The sequence below is a fragment of the Prionailurus viverrinus genome, chromosome A1, assembly GCF_022837055.1.
Source record: "Prionailurus viverrinus isolate Anna chromosome A1, UM_Priviv_1.0, whole genome shotgun sequence".
Classification (NCBI taxonomy): Eukaryota; Metazoa; Chordata; class Mammalia; order Carnivora; family Felidae; genus Prionailurus; species Prionailurus viverrinus.
Genome location: NC_062561.1, coordinates 27,382,069 through 27,402,843, shown reverse-complemented (window position 1 = coordinate 27,402,843; position 20,775 = coordinate 27,382,069). Strand labels below are relative to the sequence as shown.

At 47.6% G+C, this 20,775-nt stretch overlaps 1 protein-coding gene across 5 annotated transcripts in view; it reads right to left on the bottom strand.

Annotated features, from left to right (window-relative positions):
- The window catches only part of ENOX1 (ecto-NOX disulfide-thiol exchanger 1), a 552,986-nt gene that overhangs the window by 132,090 nt on the left and 400,121 nt on the right, over positions 1-20,775 (bottom strand). For all 5 annotated transcript variants that reach the window (XM_047876641.1, XM_047876659.1, XM_047876649.1 and 2 more), the window contains 2 exons: positions 20,202-20,435; positions 9,440-9,652 (listed from right to left, as the gene is read on the bottom strand). In XM_047876641.1, the coding sequence (XP_047732597.1) occupies positions 9,440-9,652; positions 20,202-20,435 (447 nt within the window). The remainder of the gene's footprint in view (positions 1-9,439; positions 9,653-20,201; positions 20,436-20,775) is intronic.

The window sequence follows — 20,775 nt, the reverse complement described above, 5'->3', positions numbered from 1 at the left end:
GATCCGCCTCGGGCACAGTTTTCCTTTGTTTGAGCCTGGACACCAACTTGGGACTTCTTTCTCGGTTGCACATAAAAGTCCAGAACACGTCATCTCCGCCTTAAAGTGACTTTACAGACACCTCACTCTTCCTCGGATCTAGTTTGAAAGGTTTAGCCGAGTCTTGGCTTTAAAAAGTTTTTGTGGGGAAAAAAAAAATGGTTGCATGTGGATTCTTTCCAAAGCAGCTCAGAGACTTTTTCCCTCATAGTCTGTTCCCCCCTGCCCCACCCCCTACCCATGACCACTCCCCACCCCTCCTCCTTACACTTAGTCGCGGCTTCCTTTCCAGTCCCTACAACTGGGCTCATATCAAGATAGCAGGGCTTCACCTCTAGCTCCTGAAAGTTCTATCTTTCCTGAATTGCTCTGCTTTACTTAGCACATCCTATGTTAGCTCTTAAAATCTAGCCTTCCATGGCTCCTCATTGGTCCAGAGGGTAAGGCTTAATTTCTGTCTCTCATTTTGCTACCAGTAAAAAAAAAAAAAATCATGTTAACATTGTAGTGGTATTACTTGGCTCAGTAGATATGTTTTCAGTGAGACTGAGAGATGCCAGAAAAGGCTCAACACTCAGAACTGGCAGGCTTCCAGCATCCTCTGCTATCAGCTTTGGTATCCTGTGAAACAGAAAATTCTGTGCTCATTCTTGATTTGAAAGTTTTTATTAAAAAAATATTTTCATGGGGCGCCTGGGTGGCGCAGTCGGTTGAGCATCTGACTTTGGCTCAGTTCATGATCTCACAGTTCGTGAGTTCGAGACTCACATCACAAACCAGCGGTTCATGAGTTTGAACCCTGTGTCGGGCTCTGTGCTGAGAGCTCAGAGCCTGGAGCCTGCTTCGGGTTCTGTGTCTCCCTCTCTCCGCCCCTCCCCTGCTCATGCTCTCTCTCTCAAAAGTAAATAAACATTAAAAAAATTTTTTTTAATGTCTTCTCTGGACATTTATTCCCTGAGCGCAAACAGATACTTTTTTTTTTAATGAAAATAACGTTTCCAGCACTTAAAGCATTGGCAAATATAGTCATCAGTATGATTTTGAGGAGAAACAGAAAACCTGTCGAGTTGCTAAAGCAGTTATGGGCAATTTTTTTCTCCTGGATGAACGATAGCAATGACGACCACAGACACGGAAAACATTTTAACACTTCATAAAATTCTTTTCCGACAGCGGGAACATAGAAGCCAAATTTCCCTTGGCAGAAATTAAAAAAAAAAAAAAAAAAAGGTTTAGCCGAGATGTTCCTAAGAAGTGAGGGTTTCAGAAAGAGCTTTTCAGGCAGAAGAAACATGGATGGTGACACCATCCAGAAAGAGGGGTCGTGGTCCACGGAAGACCAGAAACCCCTCCTATTTCACTCAGGTGCTTAGTGCCCTGCCTGGTACATAACAGGGACCAGTAAATACTTGTGGATGAATCGCATCATTCATTCAAACACCTGAGGTGTTGCGGTTTTAGTCAAGAAAACAGAAGAGAGTGGCCAGGGAAGGCGCCGCCTCTCTGACCAGAATCCTGCCCTGTCTATGGTCTGCCCCACCCCCGGGTGCATGCTGCCCACGCACTCTTAGGGTTGAAATGGGGCTCGAAACCCGCAGTGCTGCGTGCAGACACAACGTCCCCCCAGTGAGGCAGAAAGGGGGCACATGCATGGAGGGATATGTGACCTACTGTTCTGTGCTCAGCTCAGGAGCCTTGGCACCCTGGCTGGGTCCTGGCAGATGCTTGCTCTGTGTAGATATTAAGAAAAACAAAAAGAAGGATCAAAGTCAATGATATGATAAGGACTGCTGGGTTTTCACAATGAAAATGGAACTGAGGGGACTGTCTGGTCAAGCCCTTTCACTATAGAGTAGACGAGAAAAACCGAGACTCAAGAGGCTGAACCGACTTTCCGAAAGCCGCCTGGCTAATTGATGGTCGAGCTCGGCTTAGAACGAGGATCTCTTCATGCTACGTCAAAAGCCTCTCCTCTGTCTGCTGTTTTCAAGGTCTAAGATGAGGGTGATGCCATTTCCTATCATAAATATATAAGGCAAATTTGCATGGTAATTCTAACCTCTCCGGCCTCCGGGTTGAAGTGATGCAAGAGGACCGTAATCCCACCTGCGGCAAGATTCTCAACAGAAGTATATTCTGCGTATGCCACTTGAAGGAGGATGGCATATGAGAGCCAAGTCCACTGGGATCGTGGCGTAGTCAAACACCCCAACATTTAGAATGTGTTCTGCAGGTTTTAGGTTCCAGGCCAATTTCCAATGCCGCCCTCATTTCCGTCTACGGTCTTTGATGTTGTACTGAGGTCTTCGATGCGCTTAGACCCCGGGGGTGATGTTCCCTGGGGAGGTGGGCAAGGCGAAGAGTAAACGGCCTCTGTTTCTGTTTAGTCTAAAATCTTACTAGAAGAAAAAAAAAACGAAAACCCCAAAACCCGACGCACAGAAAATAACTAGAAAGGAATGAGATATTCAAGTGCTGCAGAAGGCGGGAGACGGGGACAGGGGGTGTGGGTTACACGAGGGGGAAGTGTGACAGACGCGGGGTTCCAGTTCTGGCACGGGGCTGAGGGAAATACCTGAGGCGAGGGACGGAGCGTAGGCACCAGTGTGGAGGGGGGAGGAGGGCAGGGCTAGAGGCAAAGGCTGCATTTTGTAACCAGACCGCAGCATTTGTGGTCCATGTGGAGCCAACACAGAACGTCACTGAACGCTTCTTCAACTCCACCTGTGTAAGCTATAAATTTACAGCTATAATATCCTCCTCTGATCATTTTCGCTGTTCATGGAAGCATCCCTACCCACGATGACAGAGAGCAATCTGGACAATGAGAATGAGCCAAGCGTCTTGGGTTCTAGTCTGCCCCCAAATTGCTGAATGACCGAGGCCTATCGCGTCTGCTCTGGGATCTCAGTTTCCTCCTCTATAAAATGAGAGGGCTTGAGCCAATGGGTCTCTGACATCCTCCAAGTTCTGCTTTGCAGTCCCGCTCATTATATTTATGGCACGTATCCTTAAATTAATATTAATAAACCCTTCTCCACTGCCGTCTGCTTTCCCAATTGCCTTTCCCCCACGTTGCTCCCTTCCTTCTCTTCTCTCTTACTGGGAAGCTTGTTGGGGAAGTACCAAAGTGGGAATATCATGGAGTGTTTAAATTTTCATTAGACGTGTGTGTGTTGTAACAAGGCATGCACAATTGATCATCTTGGCATGCATATTAATAATTGAATGCTGTGGTACATGCTTCCTGAACTTTACAAACAGCTCCTCTCTGAGCTTCGAATTGACAAGCTTTACTCATAACTGCAAAACTGGAAATGGGCAGGCCTATGGAATATACATTTTTGAACGGCAAAGAAGACCAAAACCCCAAAGTCTCTCAGTCGGAAAAACTGGGGAGGTTTCTGCCACACGGACAGGCTAAGAAATGACATAAACGTGAGTCAAGGATGACATAAGGGTGAAATGTCCTAAGAGTGAAATGAGTCACCTGTGCTGACGTTTTTTTTTTTCTTTTGTTTCTATATCCAGCAGATGAGATCTACCCAGCTGGCCCGGAAAAGACGAGAGAGCCCCAGCTGCCACACTGGGATAGATGGCATCCTCAACTAACATCTTTCGTAACTGCACATCCATGGTCAGAAGTGAAAAAGGATCCCAAACGAAAGTGAATGGATGCTGAACTCCCCAAACTCTTGGTTGCGTCAGGTGCTGCCCCTTGAGGCCTGAAGCCAAGGTTCGGATGGAAACAATGCCTACTGGATTAGATTTAATAGCTGGTCCTGGGGTGAAGGCCAGAGATAGGAGTGAGGTGAGAACCTGAACAAATGTCCGCATAACGGAAAACCAACAGGGCTAGGAGGTAACTCCCGGACCTCGATGTAAATCTTGAAATAAATCACAACTTTCTCTTTATGTTATTCTTCGTGGCTCTTGATTTCTTTTCCCCTTTTGAGCAAATGCTACCTGCTCAAATACGAAAGCCAGGAAAGTATGACTAGCAAAGTGAGGAGATGGGTGCCTCTCATCCAGTTTAAAGGACTAACACTTAATGAAATTTTCCTTCTCCTATTTCCAGTAAAATCTATGCAGGGAGCCAACCTTTTGCCATGCTTGGAGCTTTGTAGAAATGTGCCTGAACTTCCCGGAAGTTGTTAAATGAGCCCTCCCTTCAGGACACCAGGCCAGCCCCACCTGCTGTGACAAGCCAGTTCATCAATGTACCTGCTTTTCCTATGGCCTCAGAACAATTTCCTGACACTCGTGGCTTTCCAACAGAAAGGCCACCATGGAATGCCGTGGAGAAGGGCCCCGGCACCGTGGAGATCTTTTACATGGGAGGGTGCACTCATGCTAACTACCAAACAACTAGATTTCCAGCCACTCGGGAGAAAGAAAACTGAGCTGCCATTCCTGAATTTTGGGGCTAAACAATCCTGATCTAATTCGAAATGGGAAGGGCAGGATGTGATTCCTGGCGTGTTTTCCGGGAAGTATTCGTGCAGGTAAACGGGAGTATGGCTGGTTCTGCTTTTGGAAAATGCAAGCAAGCGTGTCAATCCATGTGGACTTCCGCTGTCATTATGTCAGCAGCAGCCCCCTGTACGGACACCGACCCCGTCCCACCACGCCGAACTGCGTGGGGGTAAGCGGAGAAAACGTGGTTGAGACAAACGTAACTGCCCCAGACATGAAACGAGATGTGTTTAACCTTCAGAGGGTGATGAAATGTGCACACACCTAGCAGCTTGGCCACGTTGCTGCTACTATTTGCGTGATGACAGGTGGGCTTCGCCTCCCCTGTGCGTCTGGGGAGTAGTCATCTTTGCAAAAGCACACGGGAAAGAGTGGAAAAGTCTGAGGCTGTTCACTGGGACGTGCAATCTTCCTGTTCCACCCTAGAGCCTTGATTCCAGCTCAGGCTCCCCTCTAAGGTCTCTCCCACCTTCAAGGTGTCCTGACGGGTCTCAGCCATCAGGGCCCGCGAAGGCCCCTCAGGTCCGCCATAGCCGGGATGGGCACCACGGAGACAGCACTGTGGGCTGGTGGCGCCCGCTGGGACTTTCCACAGTCTCTGCTGGCTGCTGAAATACTTCCCCAGAATTAAAGTCCGGGGCTGGGGGAAGGGGGGGTGTCTCTCACGGACAGGTTGTGGGACAGGTAGGACTGAGGAATGCCAACATGAATTCTTCTGCTGACTCTTCCATGCAAATACCCCCCCCCCCCCCCCAGCCTGCTCCAGGAGGTCCGGTAAAGTACAGCAGTTCCCGCCGAAAGCACAGCTACTGGGCTTCTCGATCTGTGTGATTACGCCTGCAGAGTCGAGGCCCGGGACCCCCGGACTGTGCTGCTACCGATACCAAACTACTCTCCAAGGTCCCCGGGGAACTTCTGAACGGTTTCAGGCTTCCTTCCTGCTGCCCTTGCCATTACTCACGCACTCACTTACTCATCATCCTGTTCCTATGTTCCAGACACTTGGGGTGCGTGGAAGACTAATCAGCAAAAGCCGACAAATTATCACACCGCTGCACATTTGCTAAGTGCTCTGGAGGACCTTGAACTCGCAGTGGGTGGTGAGCCTATGGGGGAGGGGGTGTGTTGAAAGGCCTCTCTGAAGGGTGGGCTCTCAGCCAAGACCTAAAGGATGGGAAGGATTCACGCATGTGGAGTGGGGGGAAGTGCAAGTCAGACAGAGGGACAGAGGTGCAAAGGCTCTGGGGTGGGAATTGGTTCCGAAGGGCTCAGCAGGAGGGAGGCCCATGGGGAGGACGCGTGGAGAGTCGAGGGAAGACGGAGCTGAAGAGGCAGGTGTGGAGAGCCCGCGGGCTGCAGAGGGAATATTATCCGTGCAATGGGAAGCTACTCAAGGGGCCGAAGTGGGGAGATACGATGTGAATCCCACTAGGCGACGTGTGAAAAACAGATCGGACAGGAGTAAAAGTGGGACGGGAGGGGCCGCGTATGGCAGGAACTGCAAAATGCCTCTGGGCAGCCATCCACCCGCCCTCCCCCCCCTTCTTTACTCTGAGACCTCCGGTTTTATTCTGGGGAGCAATGGGTCCCGTCAGAAAAGCATATTTCCCATTTTCCTTGTAGCTAGGCACCAACATGTGTAATAATTCTGCACAACGAGACAGAAACGGAAGGCTGTTGGGGCTCTTAGGGCAAGTTTTGCTGTCTCGCTCTGAAGGTGCAACCCTGTCCTCTTTCTTTCCTTTCCCCTTCTTTTTATCTTGCGTGATTTGAGCCTGTAAAAAAAAGACACGATGGGGGCGCCTGGGTGGCTCAGTCGGTTGGGCGGCCGACTTCGGCTCAGGTCATGATCTCACAGTCCGTGAGTTCGAGCCCCGCGTCGGGCTCTGTGCTGACAGCTCAGAGCCTGGAGCCCGTTTCAGACTCTGTGTCTCCCTCTCTCTGACCCTCCCCTGTTCATGCTCTGTCTCTCCCTGTCTCAAAAATAAATAAAATGTTAAAAAAAAAAAAAAAGACATGATGGGGGCGCCTGGGTGGCTCAGTCGGTTAAGCGGCCGACTTCGGCTCAGTTCATGATCTCGTGGTAAGTTCGAGCCCTGAGTCAGGCACTGTGCTGACAGCTCAGAGCCTGGAGCCTGCTTCGGATTCTGTGTCTCCCTCTCTCTCTCTGACCCTCCCCCGTTCATGCTGTCTCTCTCTGTCTCAAAAATAAATAAACGTTAAAAAACTTTAAAAAATAAATAAAGTGAAGAAAAGTAGGTCGTTTGTGAATGTTGAAACAACGGGATTTCTTGATGGCCTGGATATATGGGCTTTGGTGGCGGGAGATGACTGGGGTAAAAATTACTTACAGGATTTTGGTCTGAGGATGTATTAAAATGGGAAGGAAAAGCCCCAGAAAGAAAAGGGTTTGAAGATTAAAAGGAAAAATTCCATTTTGGATAGTTCACAGTGGAGGTGCCGGAGAGAAATGATGGTTATCTCTGCTCCGGGGTTTCCATGAGGTGGTTTCCTTCCAAAAATCCCTGGTCCTGCGGCAGCCCTCCACAGTCTCCTGCTCAGGAGGGAGCACTCCAGCCTGCCTGTCTCCCTACTGCTTTCCCGCACATTCCCCCTGCTCTCCCTACCCTCTCTTTCCCTCCCCCCTTCCTCCTTCCTGCCTCCTCCTTCTCCCTCCTTCCTTCTTCCCTTCCCCCTCTTTCCCTCCTCCCTTCCTCCTCCTCCTGCCTCTTCTTCTCCTTCCTCCCTTCCCCTTACTTCCCTCCTCCTCCCCCTCCTCCCCCTCCTGGCTGTGCGGTGTGGGAAGAGTTCTTCAGGCCTGCTTGTGGCCAGATGCTTGCTCATCCAGACGTCCCACAGTAGGAAGCGCATTGTTGCAACAGCCCTCAACCTCACGGTCCAATTCAGCCTCGATTTATCAGGAATACAGCGCTGATGTTTGGATCCCCCAGCCTAGGCCAGCTCACCCCTGGCTAATGTTAGGCACGTGGCGTGGCATTCTTCCAGCCACAGGATCTGGGCCTCTTTTTAACACAGGCTTCTTTCCACGGATATTGCCAAAGAACACTAAACTTCCCTATTCTAATGCGTGGTTCCCTTCCTACCTTCGCTGTTGGAGTCAAGGGTTGAGTCTTCCCTGCCAGGTGGGACAGTGAAGTCACGGGAACGAAAATATATTATGAAATTGATGCTGGTGAGCAAGAGGTACCGGGAATATCCCAGTGTTCAGGCACCTGGTTTGCCATCACTCTGCAGGGGCTGTGTTTTTAAGAGTCAAGTGGCCTTTCCCTCTCTTCCTTTTCTCCAATACCAATCCAGCCTTACCTCCCCTCCACCTGCTAATCCATGCTGCACGGCCCTCCTTTTAAAGGGGGCATCGAGGGGCGCCTGGGTGGCGCAGTCGGTTAAGCGTCCGACTTCAGCCAGGTCACGATCTCGCGGTCCGTGAGTGCGAGCCCCGAGTCAGGCTCTGGGCTGACGGCTCAGAGCCTGGAGCCTGTTTCTGATTCTGTGTCTCCCTCTCTCTCTGCCCCTCTCCCGTTCATGCTCTGTCTCTCTCTGTCCCAAAAATAAATAAACGTTGAAAAAAAAATTTAAAGGGGCATCGATATTAGTGTTTCTCACCCTATCCCTAGTAACCCTAACTTCAGAACTGCTGGACCGACACGGTCACGTGAAGAAGGGTCATCCCTCAGAGTAGGAATCACGAGAAGGTGGTCTGAGAATGGTCTGAGGAGACCGCACTTCTGTTCTTTCCTATTCCTTTTCTATAAAGACAGGTGTCCCGGGTTGATCTCACACTGGATATTTGGTCACCTATCAGAGTTCACATTTGAGAGTTTCTTACATATTTTAATGCTGCCGCGAAAAAAGGCCTGACAACAGAGCCATAGAAAACCCTTTTCCACTCGAGAGCCTGGTTTTTCACGCCCCTCTCTCTTCTCATCCGAACAGATACATTATCCCTTGGGTTTGCACCGATGAAAGAGGCGCTCGACATTTTGGCACGTTATATCATTGAAAATAATACTTATTCTCAGAATGAATATGTAAATCGCATATATCCCCATCCCACGTGGCACCCTGCACCTGGTATGGGATGGAGCACGGCATTGTTACAGTGTCATTCGGTGGCTTTTACCGACCCGGGGAACATCCGCAACTGTAATGCATTATGCCACTGTGACGTTAACTACAGACACAGACAGAGTGCCCATAAAAAAAATATACGCCCTTTTTTTTTGAATAGAGCCCTGGGTAATTACCCCGACTATTGTTCTATGAGCAAGCCCATTTAGACCCCTTCATCAATTTAGGGTCTGGACATGAAAAATCACCAGCATTAAGCGGTTAAGGCAATCTGCTTTCCAGATGAAGAAAGGACAAAAAAAAATAATACTGCAGAAAACCCTCCTCTACTCCTGAGTTGCCCATGTCGACAGCCAGAGCTCACCTCAAATAAAGGATCCCGGGGAGGAGTTTTTCTGATGATACCTTCATCCTAAACAGAGCTCAAGGACAATGTGTTCGGGGTCTGCTTCCTACTGTCCCAGCACTGGGAGGACACACAGGTCTGTGGGGACGGCCCCCAGGTAAAGGGTGGCCACCCTGCAGGTGTGCTGTGAGCTGCGGTGGGTCCAGCAGGCACAGAAGCATCTGGTGCCCTGCCCCGGTGGCCGGGTTTGGTGTTCTGAGGAAAAGCTACAGAAATGTTGCTCACCTTGAGAAGTAAGCTCTCAGGGCGGGGTCCGTGTTCCTCCAAGTTGCCACAGAACATGAAATCGGTTATGAGGTGTGCCATTTGATATGGAGTAAAATGGGAAATTATTGATCTACTTACCCCCACATGAAAACAAAAACTAAATGAATACAAAAGAAAAGGCAAAACCACAGCAAAACAGATGGCCCCCCAAATTTTACTTACATTGGGTGAGGATTCCAGTTAAGGCATTTTTAAAATTCTCCTTGGCTTCTTCCATCTCCTGCTCATGGGTGGCTTTTTCGTTCATCAGCCGGCGGACGTGGCTGTTGGCTGACTGCACCATGGAATAGAACTGGTTGGCAGAACGCCGGTTAACTTCCCCTCGCTCAATCCAGGAGAGTAGCACTGTGATAGCCTCTGAAAACTTGCTATCATCTGGAAATGGAAAACCACCAAGTACAAATCATGCCAAGGCAAGGACACGTACTTTACTCTGGTTCTTCTCAAAAGACAGAACATGGACCATCTTAACGGATACATCTTTGGAACTTGACAAATTAGCTTCCCTAAGGCTAACCGTGCTAGCGTTTCTTAGCCTTCCCTTTCACATCTGACTCTATGGTATCACAGAGCCATCCAAGAAATACTTGGTAGCTCACTCTCTCATCTACCAACCCGGTGAGCTTAGTTTTAGATCTGTTCTGGGCATTCTTGGTAACACGGCACACCAAATCCTGATTTCTCTTTCTCAAGAGTGGCTCAGAAAACTGTCATTAACCGATTGGGTCCCTACTGCATTTTTCAAGATTCTCTTATCAGATCTATTATACAGTGAAACTAGTTGTGTGACTTAGATTCAGCTGAGTTAGTGGCAAAATATGGATGACAGATTAGACTATTTTAAAACCGGATGTAACGGAAGATATTGTTCCCAAAGTGGTTTTAGGAATTAGTTCTTTTTCTGCTCCAGTTCAAAACTAATTTCGCTTTACATCTAATAGAACAGCTTCGATTCAGCTGAAAAACAAAACATTTCCTTGTTTTCAACAAAAGAGGGCTTGTTCCCTGAGTGGTCAGTGTTCTCTGTGGAAGCCATCTGGAAGCCTACCAGAGTCCACGTGAACTTGGTTCGAGGTATGTGTGTGTTGTGGAGGGGGTGGGGTGCACGGAGTGGGCAATGAGGTTCCACCTGTAAATAAATGATAAAGTTTATCTGAAAGAAAACAAGTAAACTTGCCTGTTTTGGAATGGTTACTGGAACAGACCTGTGTTGTATGGCTTAGAAGTAGGAAAAAAAAGCAAGTCTGAAGGTAATTAAGTTAATTAGAACTGGAAGCTGTATGTCAATTATCACAACATTAATCGATCCTACTGCTGAAGGCTCCCTGCGTACTTCCCAGGCAAACTGGAGGGGAGAAATCTTCCACCTGAATTTTTCTACCCTTGGAACATGTGACTTAAGGAAAATATCCTACATTTTTCCAGAAGACGAGGTAGACTCTGAATTCTAAAAATTGGGAGCAAAATTACACTGGGCGATTCAGATTCTTACGAATTTATCTGGTAAATACTGAGTGCCTATTATGTTCCCTCTCCTGGAGGAACATCAAAAACCTCCTTATGCGCTGTGTGTGTGTGTTTGTGTGTGCATTTATTTCCTATGTTATATATTGTTTATATATGCATACAAACACATATACATATATACCCCCCAGATGACTGGACGGAGCGTGATTCATGTTTGGTAAAGGAGTTCTATTTTATCTCATTCACCAGATGTTCTTTAATCAACCACTGCTGTTGGCATGTTATACAGCATACAAAGCCTTCGTTCATGGGGGTGATTTGTGAATTTCATAGTGCGCCATAGAAACACCATTAGTACCTTTTCTGCCACAGTCCCTCTCCCAGACGGGGGCACAACTTCCTTGCTGTGGCTGCTGCTTGCCCAGAGGTACGCACCCGGAACGAAGGCAGGGTCAGCCTGACCCAGGGTGCGTGGAGCGTGCTCTGCTTTTTGCATGGTGGAAGTAGCGATCGGACACACGCTACCCATCAGCACCCACCCAGGCCCTCTCCCCCTGAGGCAGAGGCAGTCTGGGGTTGGGGATCAAAGCCTTTTTTCAGGGCAAACCTGCCCCCCTCTGCCCTCACACTTGGGCCAGAGGAGAGAACTGGCCCACTGGGCACCCTGCGAGGGAAAGACGCCCTTCCTCGAAAATCTCCAGGCACAGGCACAGAACACACGCGTGCAGTCTCACAGCTGGCTCATCCAATTTTGTTAACTCCGGAATTTCAGGCTGAGCTCAACCCTCGGTGAACTCCAGCTGCAGTGGTTTCTTATCTCATTTCATGGACCGGAGCGGCTTGTGTAAGATAAAATCCATCATACAACTTAACATTACGTTCAGCCCATGGAGAGGCCCATAATTTAGCATTATGTTTGTGAGAGGCCCACTGTGACCGTTACAGTCAGAATAAATTTTGCCTCCCACGCATACTCGCTACCTCTCTCCCCGCCAATAGATGTTAGGAGAATGGACTTCCCAAAAGACAGCATGAATAAACCTAACACTTATAAGAAGTCTTTTTTTCCTCCCCTCTTAAAAAATAACAACAAAAAAGAAAACACTGACTTCATGTACCATTTTTCGCCTTTCCTGGGACTTTTATCTGTATATAACACAGAGGGGGGAAAAAAACCCTCTAAGATTTTGTTGTCAACCTTACAAGGAGATAGAACATCCCCGTTCCATCCGTCTTTCCCTCCTGTTACTGGTTGTTCTTCCTTCTCTTGCTTGTGGTAACTCAGTTCATAAATACACTAATTTACTGTCAGGGAGAACACACTTAAAATTTAAAAATGTGTGTTTGCTCAAATGACCTGAAAACCAAACTTTATTTTTCTTCCTGTCTAGGATGGAGGGCATAAGTTCACCAGCAGATCAGAATTAATTGATAGTTTTCAGAAAGAGAAACAGCAGTTTTAGGACTGGGCAATTGAAAATATACAATTTAAAAAGTAAGCAGGGGGGGGCGCCTGGGTGGCTCAGTCGGTTGAGGGTCCGACTTCAGCTCAGGTCACAATCTCACGGTTCGTGAGTTCGAGCCCCGCATCAGGCTCTGGGCTGATGGCTCAGAGCCTGGAGCCTGCTTCCGATTCTGTGTGTCCCACTCTCTCTGCCCCTCCCCCATTCATGCTCTGTCTCTCTCTGTCTCAAAAATAAATAAACATTAAAAAAAATTTTTTAAAAAAAGTAAGCAGGGAAGAGACTTGCTCACATTTTAACAAGCGTTAAAAAATATGTAGCACAAGTCAATAGCACGCAAAATTCCATTAGCTTAGCTTAAAAGATGTATGTAGTTTCGAGAACTCCCAATTTCATCCTCATTTCTGAACTTTCTGAAACTTCCAGGCCAATATATAATTGATGTACTGACATGCAAATTAAATGTGAAAACATTAGTTAAGGCACAATCGGTTAAGTTCGGTCAGTATCTGTTGCTACGTAAGAAGTGATTTTATATTAATTAAGACTAACTCAGCAATGCACTCTGAATGGCTACGGAAGTGTATTGGGAGCGGTCATTTTCAATATCCAACTGTAAGTTCAATTTTGGATTCAGTGGAAAGATCACTGAGAAAACAGAAAACAATATAAACTAATTTAAACAGGATTTAGATGGCAGCATTATTAAAGCTATTCATGTGAAAAGAAATTAACACTGCTCATAAAAATCACATCAAAGATGCATTTACAAAAATTCCAAATACTTCCTGTGACCATGCTCAGGCATAACTCTGAACACGGGTGCAGTTTAGAAACTAGAATGGGCAGACGTGCCTTTTTCCACAGCAAGAGCTGGGAAAACTGCCGTATTAACGGGCGAATATGGACCATTTGCTCCTTAAAACTTGTGCAGTGTTTTCTAACCAGGGTCCTTACCACGTCACACCTGGGTTACCGCACATGTCTGCTCCATGGCTTTTCCTGATTTGCATTTTCCCCTTCATCCCCCGTTCCCTTACCATTCTCCTCTTTGGTGAGCACCATGGCCACGCCTCCCTGCCTTTCCGTGCTCTGTGTGCTCATTCCAGGAGCCTTCACGTTTCTGGACACCTGGATAACTGTTACGTTTCCCTCAAGATTCAGCCTCAGTGTCTTTCATCAAAGCAGCTTTTCTGTAACCCTAGCATGAATTGGGGCGTCCATGGGCTACGTTTTCACAATTCCCTCCATATCCTTCTACTAAAACATCAGTCACTCTGTATAGTCAATGGTTGGCTTGTGGATCTGCCTCCAGTTTTGAAGGGCTAACGTGAGAATGAAACTTCTAAAACATACTGCAATCTTCTGGTCACTCTGAGTTTTTCGCTTGGCAATTTATCTATATTTGGTTACACTATTTCTAATAGACTTGCGGTGATTCTCGCTAGAGAGCCACAAATTCAACGGTCAGAAGTTCGGAAACATCAGTTAGTAATCAACAGTTTTTAAAGCTTATTTGTTTTGAGACACAGAGAGAGCGAGAGCGAGCACTGTCATTGCAGAGTCAGATGCAGGGCTTGAAATCTGAAACTGTGAGATCATGACCTGAGCCTCAGCCACACGCTTAACGGACTGAGCCACCCAGGCGCCCCAGTAATAAACATTTTAATTTCATGTTAAAGAGTGTTTTCACATTGTCTCCCAGAGATAAATGTCCTCTGGCACTTAGGCTAGCTGGTCCTTTTATCCTTCAGGCCTCTGAGGTCATCGCCACTGGCAATGAAAGTTAAGAATGATGTCAGATAATCACAGAGAAGCAGAGCCTTCTGCAGAAAGGCGCTAACCAGCTTATCAAATGACTCAAAAATCTTTTTGAAAGCATTTTTAATTCTGGGAAGATAATGATTGTTTTTAGTTTTGTGAGGAATAAATAATATTGTAATGACTATTATCCCTTTACTGTCACTACCTGAATCCCATACCCATCTCATTTTGTTTTCTGGCTCCTTCAGACTTCATCAACCTCCTTCTCTGTCCCTCTCTTCCATGTTTATTGAGCACCTGTGACATAGGAGGCACTTCAAAAACTGCATATGGGATAAATCTTCGCCATTCAAAGACTAAGCTTGAGCCTCATTTGGGAGCTCCTTGAAAATGCAGACTCACCCTGACTCAGGCTTCCTGATTCAGAATCTCCTACTCCAAGTGATTCAAATGCACATTAAAGTTTTGGAAGCACTGGAAGAAATCAGTCAATGAAAACCAGGGAAACTGGCTGGGAGCTCATCTATGTTAAAAGATCACGAGACCTTGACATGGAAAGTGGCACCTGAGATAGTGGAGGTTACTGAAAGGGTTTGATGTGATTCTTCTGAGCTCTGTGAATCCCTGTCTCTAACCTCCCTGCCCCCATTTAAAGAACAGGTGCTTAAACATCCGTCATCCCTGTCCCAGAAAAGAAAATGTGAAAAAAAAGTCAAAGACTTGGAAATGGGCATAGAGACTACTGCAGATCTTTGTAGTGGAATCCTGGGCATGGCCCAGAAGACCCTCTCCATCACCCCCCAGCCCCCGGAATTATCTGATTCTATAGGGGAATGAATCTTTAATTGCCTTTGACTAGGCTATCTTACAACCCTTTAGGGACAGAACATAGATTGTGGAGAGCTGATAACAATGCAAATAATTCTCCATAACAACACAGATGAACTATCGTCCAGTAGAAAATACCAATCATTATAAAGCACATTTTCTTTTGAACCAGTTTTAACGCCTTACTGATTCTCTCATTAATGAATGAGTCAAACAAAATCATAGGCACATGTCAATTTTATATTTGTAAGTTATGGTTCCACTGCCAGAGCATGCTTTAGCCACCTTTGAACTGTAGCTCCTCAAAGGCCAGGTCTGTGCTATAGTTGCATGTGTAACTCTAGGACAAGGACACAAACCCCAGGACTCAGCAGGTGGGAACGTGGTGAACTTCAGTCAAAGTGACAAACCGATAATCAAGGGGGAAAAGGCCTCAAACTGGTAAGCAGGTTTTTTTCCCCCCTTTGTGTGCAGAGGGAGATCTGGCCTTGATTTTCAGAACAATAGGGAGGATGAGAGCCAGGCCATGAGCACTGAATATGAAAACTTAGGCGGGCTGTAGTACCCTTATTTATGGCTGGGTCTATAAAGGAATAACAGGAGAGGAGATCAGTGTTTGAATAACATATCCCAAGAATGAGATAAAAGGAAGATGTACTACAACACATTTTTTTCCTCCAAAAATGGGGATATAGACACACGTACACACACACACACACACACACACACACACACACACACACACAGTGAATGCTGTCACTGATTTCTGGCGTTTATGATAGCTGGAAATAGCTCACAGTGTGGAGTCACATAGTGATCCAAGCAGAATGGGGATTCCAGGATGGCCCAAGCACTCCTACTACAATAGTCCTAAAACGTCCCTCAAGCCTGGACATCTCTAAGCAAGTCTCCACTCTTCTGGCTACTCAATTAACCATTAAAAGGGGTGTTGTTACCTTATCTATCCCCCAAATCACAGATAGCAGGAGAGGCGAGACAAATGGTTAATGCACTCCTCTCCCTTCAACACACACACACACACACACACACACACACACACACACACACAATCTCCCCCAATTACTCAGTACCTGTAAAAATGAAAAAAAATTAAGGGAGGGGGTGGCAATATGAAAATGCACTGATTATTCCTGCTTTGAGGTCATGCAAAACGTTTCTAGGTGAAACGGCCTGTCTTGCCTCTGTGAAGGTCAGCGACGCCCACGGAAGTGATTCTCCAACAGCCTCCTGTGTTTATTTCCCTTGCCCTAAGACGGAAGCCTGGCTTTTAGCTAATGGAACTTCCACTTGGCTTAGAGCATTATTGATTTTTACTTTCTTGGAACCATAAATATTGACAACCACCGCAGCAAAATGCCGGCAGCCCTCCCTCCCCCTGTCCCCCTGGCAGGCTGACACTGGGCCATTCTGTATGCAAATCAGAGCCTAGCCCTCCGGAAATTATGAATGCGGATCCCAGGAGAACTGAATTCATGATGACACATCAGGGGATCCCAAGGGCACTGCTTCAAAGCTTTGTCAAAACTTCACCTGATGGCACAGAGAAACTCTTCATTTCATCGCATAATGAAAGATTATGCGAAGCTTTCCAAAGGGGGGAAAAGTACACAAAAACTTTTAAATGCTCTTGCCAGGAGAAATCTCCAGTGAATGAGGATATCATCTTTCTCACCGTCTAATCAATCTCTTCCTTCCCCAGTCCAAACACAGGGTTCCTCCAGGGGTGGATGGTCTGTGTTAGACACACTGAAATTCATTATCTCATCTGCCTGGTGCTACTGTTTCCAATAAAGTGTAATTATGGTGTTATTGAGCTCCTGCTCACTTTCTCAAAGCCATGCTATAAACTTTGGGTCTGTGAGCAGTTACTTCCCAGTCAGTCTTCATTAAGTTGAATTGTCTCAGAACAATGTCTATTTAATCAGCAGGGTGCCCGCTAATTTTCTTTTTTAGAATTTGTATTAACGCAACAGACGCTGCCTTAGACACTACACAATTACAACTCGAAGTTTCCTCCGCCTTCAAGAAGGCCCCGTGGCCACAGAATCTGGGGTTAGCTGGTTTCAGAAGACCTGCCCCCTCGCCCCGTCACTGTCCAGTTGGGTCCCGAGTCACTCCTGGGAAGGCACGGGGCACTTCTCACACACGATAGTGGGAAGTATACGGTGCTTTGTAATTGCCTCTATCATTCCAGAAGCCTAAGCGCTGTGAAGTAGAGGCTTGCATGCTGTTGTCTTCCCTGCGGTGCTTAGCAAGGTCCCAGATATATGGTAAAGAGCCCCACAAGTGGGATGATGGCTGCCTGCACATTTCCGATCATGCCCGGTGGCACCACTGCCCAGAAATGCAACCTACTCAAGAGATCCAAATAGCTGAGGAAGAGAGAAAGGAATTAAGCATTTACTATGTGCATTGTTTTAACCCTAGGCAGGATGCAGTGGAGGGCCTTGTGGGTCATACATAGGGTTGGCTTGTACAGATGTTGCTAGATAAAGCTGATTTTCCGAAAGGAAACTGCAAGAATAAACAAGTACAATGTAAAATGGGGGAACATGGAATAAACCTAAGAGAGTATGATTTCTCAGTGGAGGGGAAAAAAAAAATCAAATCCAATTAGGTATTTTCAGATTGCATTTCCATTTTCTTTTTTATCCAGGCTTCTTTACCTTGGGTTTTGACTGCATTTTTTTTTTTTTTTTTATTTTTTTTATCCCTACATCAATGAAATCATCTTCAGGGCAGCAGTTTCCTTGGCTCCTCCTGTCTGGCTTTGCAGCGTTATAAGGAGCATGGAGTGGATTTCCTCTCCGAGGCAGCCAATTTCCTAGGCAATTAAATGCTGTTTATATTCCAAACTCTGTGCTTGGGTTGAAATTGTCAAGCTTGATATTACCTGACTGTTGCCTGAGATGTATCCCCAGCTAGTTCATTCTACTGTAACTGCCATCTATTAAATTTTCCAATCTGTTCTCTCAAGGGATCACACAGTACTTGGCAAAGGTGCAGCTTCGAAATTCTGCAAATTATACTCATCTATATAAATATATATTTTTGAAATGGCAAAGCTTGCAAATTACTTCACCAAATTGACATCCCAATCTGTGATCCTCCAGCAGGGAAGGCAATGCCACGTTCCTCTTACATGCACAGACATTTCCGTGCGGGTTTCTTAAAAAGAACAGGGGCATGCCAGACTTCTGTGAAACTCCTCTAAGAGGTCACAGAACGAAGGTGCTGGTTTTTGTCACGTCTAGGTGTAGCGCGTAAGCCGATAATACACAATGTACAGGATATTAAAGAAAAAAACCCAATTTGTTCCAAAATCCACATTCCCGCCTGAGGATGTTGTTCTTTCTCCTCCTGGCCACTCCCTGTGATTTGTAGCCTGAATGGAAAGGGGAGATGATGCCTGTATTTGCACTGTGTATGCTTTTTGTTGAAGGGACAATGACCTATGTGTTTATGTCTGCAAGACAGGCCCTTTCAGAGCAGCACAACAAGCAAGACTGGCCTGGTAGTCACAGTGGGGCATTTCAGTCACAACTGCAGCTGATTAGGGGTTCTCAAGGCCGGACCGGGTGGAAAACGGCTAGAAGCAGAAGTCCGTTTCAAAACAATTCTCGGGGTGCCTGGGTGACTCAGTCGGTTAAGCGTCTGGCTCTTGATTTGGGCTCAGGTCACGATCTCACAGTTCGTGAGTTCGAGCCCCACGTTGGGCTCTGTGCTGTAGTGCAGAGCCTGCTTGGGATTCTCTCTCTCTCTCTCTCTCTCTCTCTCTCTCTCTCTCTCTCTCTTTGTTCCTCCCCCACTCACTGTCTTTCTCTCAAAATAAATAAAGTTTAGAAGAAATAAAAGAATTCTCTTTTTTTTTTAAATTTTTTTTTTTAACGTTTTTATTTATTTTTGAGACAGAGAGAGACAGAGCATGAACGGGGGAGGGGCAGAGACAGAAGGAGACACAGAATCGGAAGCAGGCTCCAGGCTCTGAGCCATCAGCCCAGAGCCCGACGCGGGGCTCGAACTCACGGACTGCGAGATCGTGACCTGAGCCGAAGTCGGACGCTTAACCGACTGAGCTACCCAGGCTCCCCAAAAGAATTCTCTTTTAAAGATATAGAATGTCAACCTCCTATCCTCCTAAAATAGGTTTGGGGCAGCTTTCATACATTTCATTTAATGAAAACATCCAGTCCACTTTACACATTCCCAGCAATATACTAGCTATGCTCTAAAACACTCCAAGCGATCAATCACATTTCTCTTCCCATGAGAAATCTTTAATGGCCTCTCCGCTGCTTAAGGAACAAAACCCAAATCCAGCGGCAGCCTTCAGGACTCTGCCCGCTGGCCCCCAACTGCTCTTCCCACTTCACCTCGCTCTAGAAACTGCCATGCAGCTCTCGTGTACCCTGGGACAGGTGACGTGCCTTTCTCCTCCTGGGCCAAATTCCTCTCTGCTTCCTTGTGTCTTTTCTCCTGGGGCTCCAGCCTCTGACCAGGATGTATTTAGGCCCTTTTTCTCCTGGGGGGCAGGGGGGACCCTTGTTTCTCCCGCGCAGTTCTCCTCTGTGACGATTTTCTTGATATACCTTCCTTGACACTCGCCCCTGTGTTCCCAAAGCACGTTGCTCATACATCGGTTGGCAATCATGCCATTGGCTTTGGACTTGAGTTAATCGCTTACTTGAGACACCTACATGCGGCCAGGGACTGCAACCTGCCTTCTCTCCTTAAAACCCGACACGCCCAACGGCCTGAGGAAGGTCTGACCGTCACTCGTCACTTGCCTGTAAAACGCAGATGCGGCTCAGATGATACAACTCTGATGGGTGATGGAAGGGAATTCACGCATACATGTGGTCCTGACTTAAAATTCCGGCCCCTCCCCAATCATCTGTAGTTCCCTGGGGCAGGTACTAAAGCCCCCATTTGTCTTTATTCCCCCACAGCATCAAACACGTGAGAGGAGCACAGCCAACGTTAAAGAAGTGACATACACTAGTGCCCCCTGCCCCCAATTATTCCATAGGTGTTAGCAGTGACCCTTCAACTCCATCTCTGAAGGCAGGGATCCCGACCACGGGAGGGGACACTAGCCTAGCTCATTCGTCACAGGTGGGAAGACAGGAGCCAGCTCTGGGTCTTCTGCGTGCGACTCCTCTCCCCTCCTTCCGTGAGTCGTGCTGAGTGACAACACACACCTGCACGGAGGACACAGGCGGGAAGAGGCAGGGCTCTGTCCCAGGCGGCAGGGGGAAGCTTCGGGGGTGACCTCGCCTGCAGGAAATCAGCAGGTGTAGGGGCGGAGACGCGGGGGGTGCTTGGGGATCACAGGGCTCCTCCGTCAGTCAGCGGGCAGGCCCAGGTCGGCGGCCTCCTACCTTTCAGCTTGTCGGCCAGCAGGGCGGCCTCGTGCTCCGAGTAGTGCATGATCGCGGGCGGCGAGGGCGGCCGCAGCCGGTCCTCCTCCAGCTTGCGCCGGTGCCGCTCCTCGCGCGCGCGCATCCTCTGCTTGCATTCCCATTCGTAGAAGTCGTCCCTGGCCTGGGCGAAGTCCACGTGGAGGCGGCCCGAGTCCTTCTTGTCCGTGCTAGACCCTAATCGCATCCGGTAACCTGAAAGCAACGGAAAGGCCGGTCCCGTCACAAGGTCACCAGCACGATGAGGGCAAAGCGTCGCCCAGGCCCTCAGCGAGGGCGCGATACGGGTGCTTTTGCCTCTTTCTCTGCCCATAGCAAGGGCGCTCTGCCCGTAGCAGGTGGGAAGCAGTTACCCTTCTCCCCAGCGATCAGGAAGCACGGCCAAGTTCAGCTTATTAGGGATTTGGGGATAACCCCCCTCCTGGGAGGCGTCTCAGAGGGTCACCTACCCATCTTGCAAGCCACTGTTACTAAGAGGATGACCTCAAGAACCAGGACACTTACAGTAACTCCTTCTTCCCTCTGGCTTCCAGGA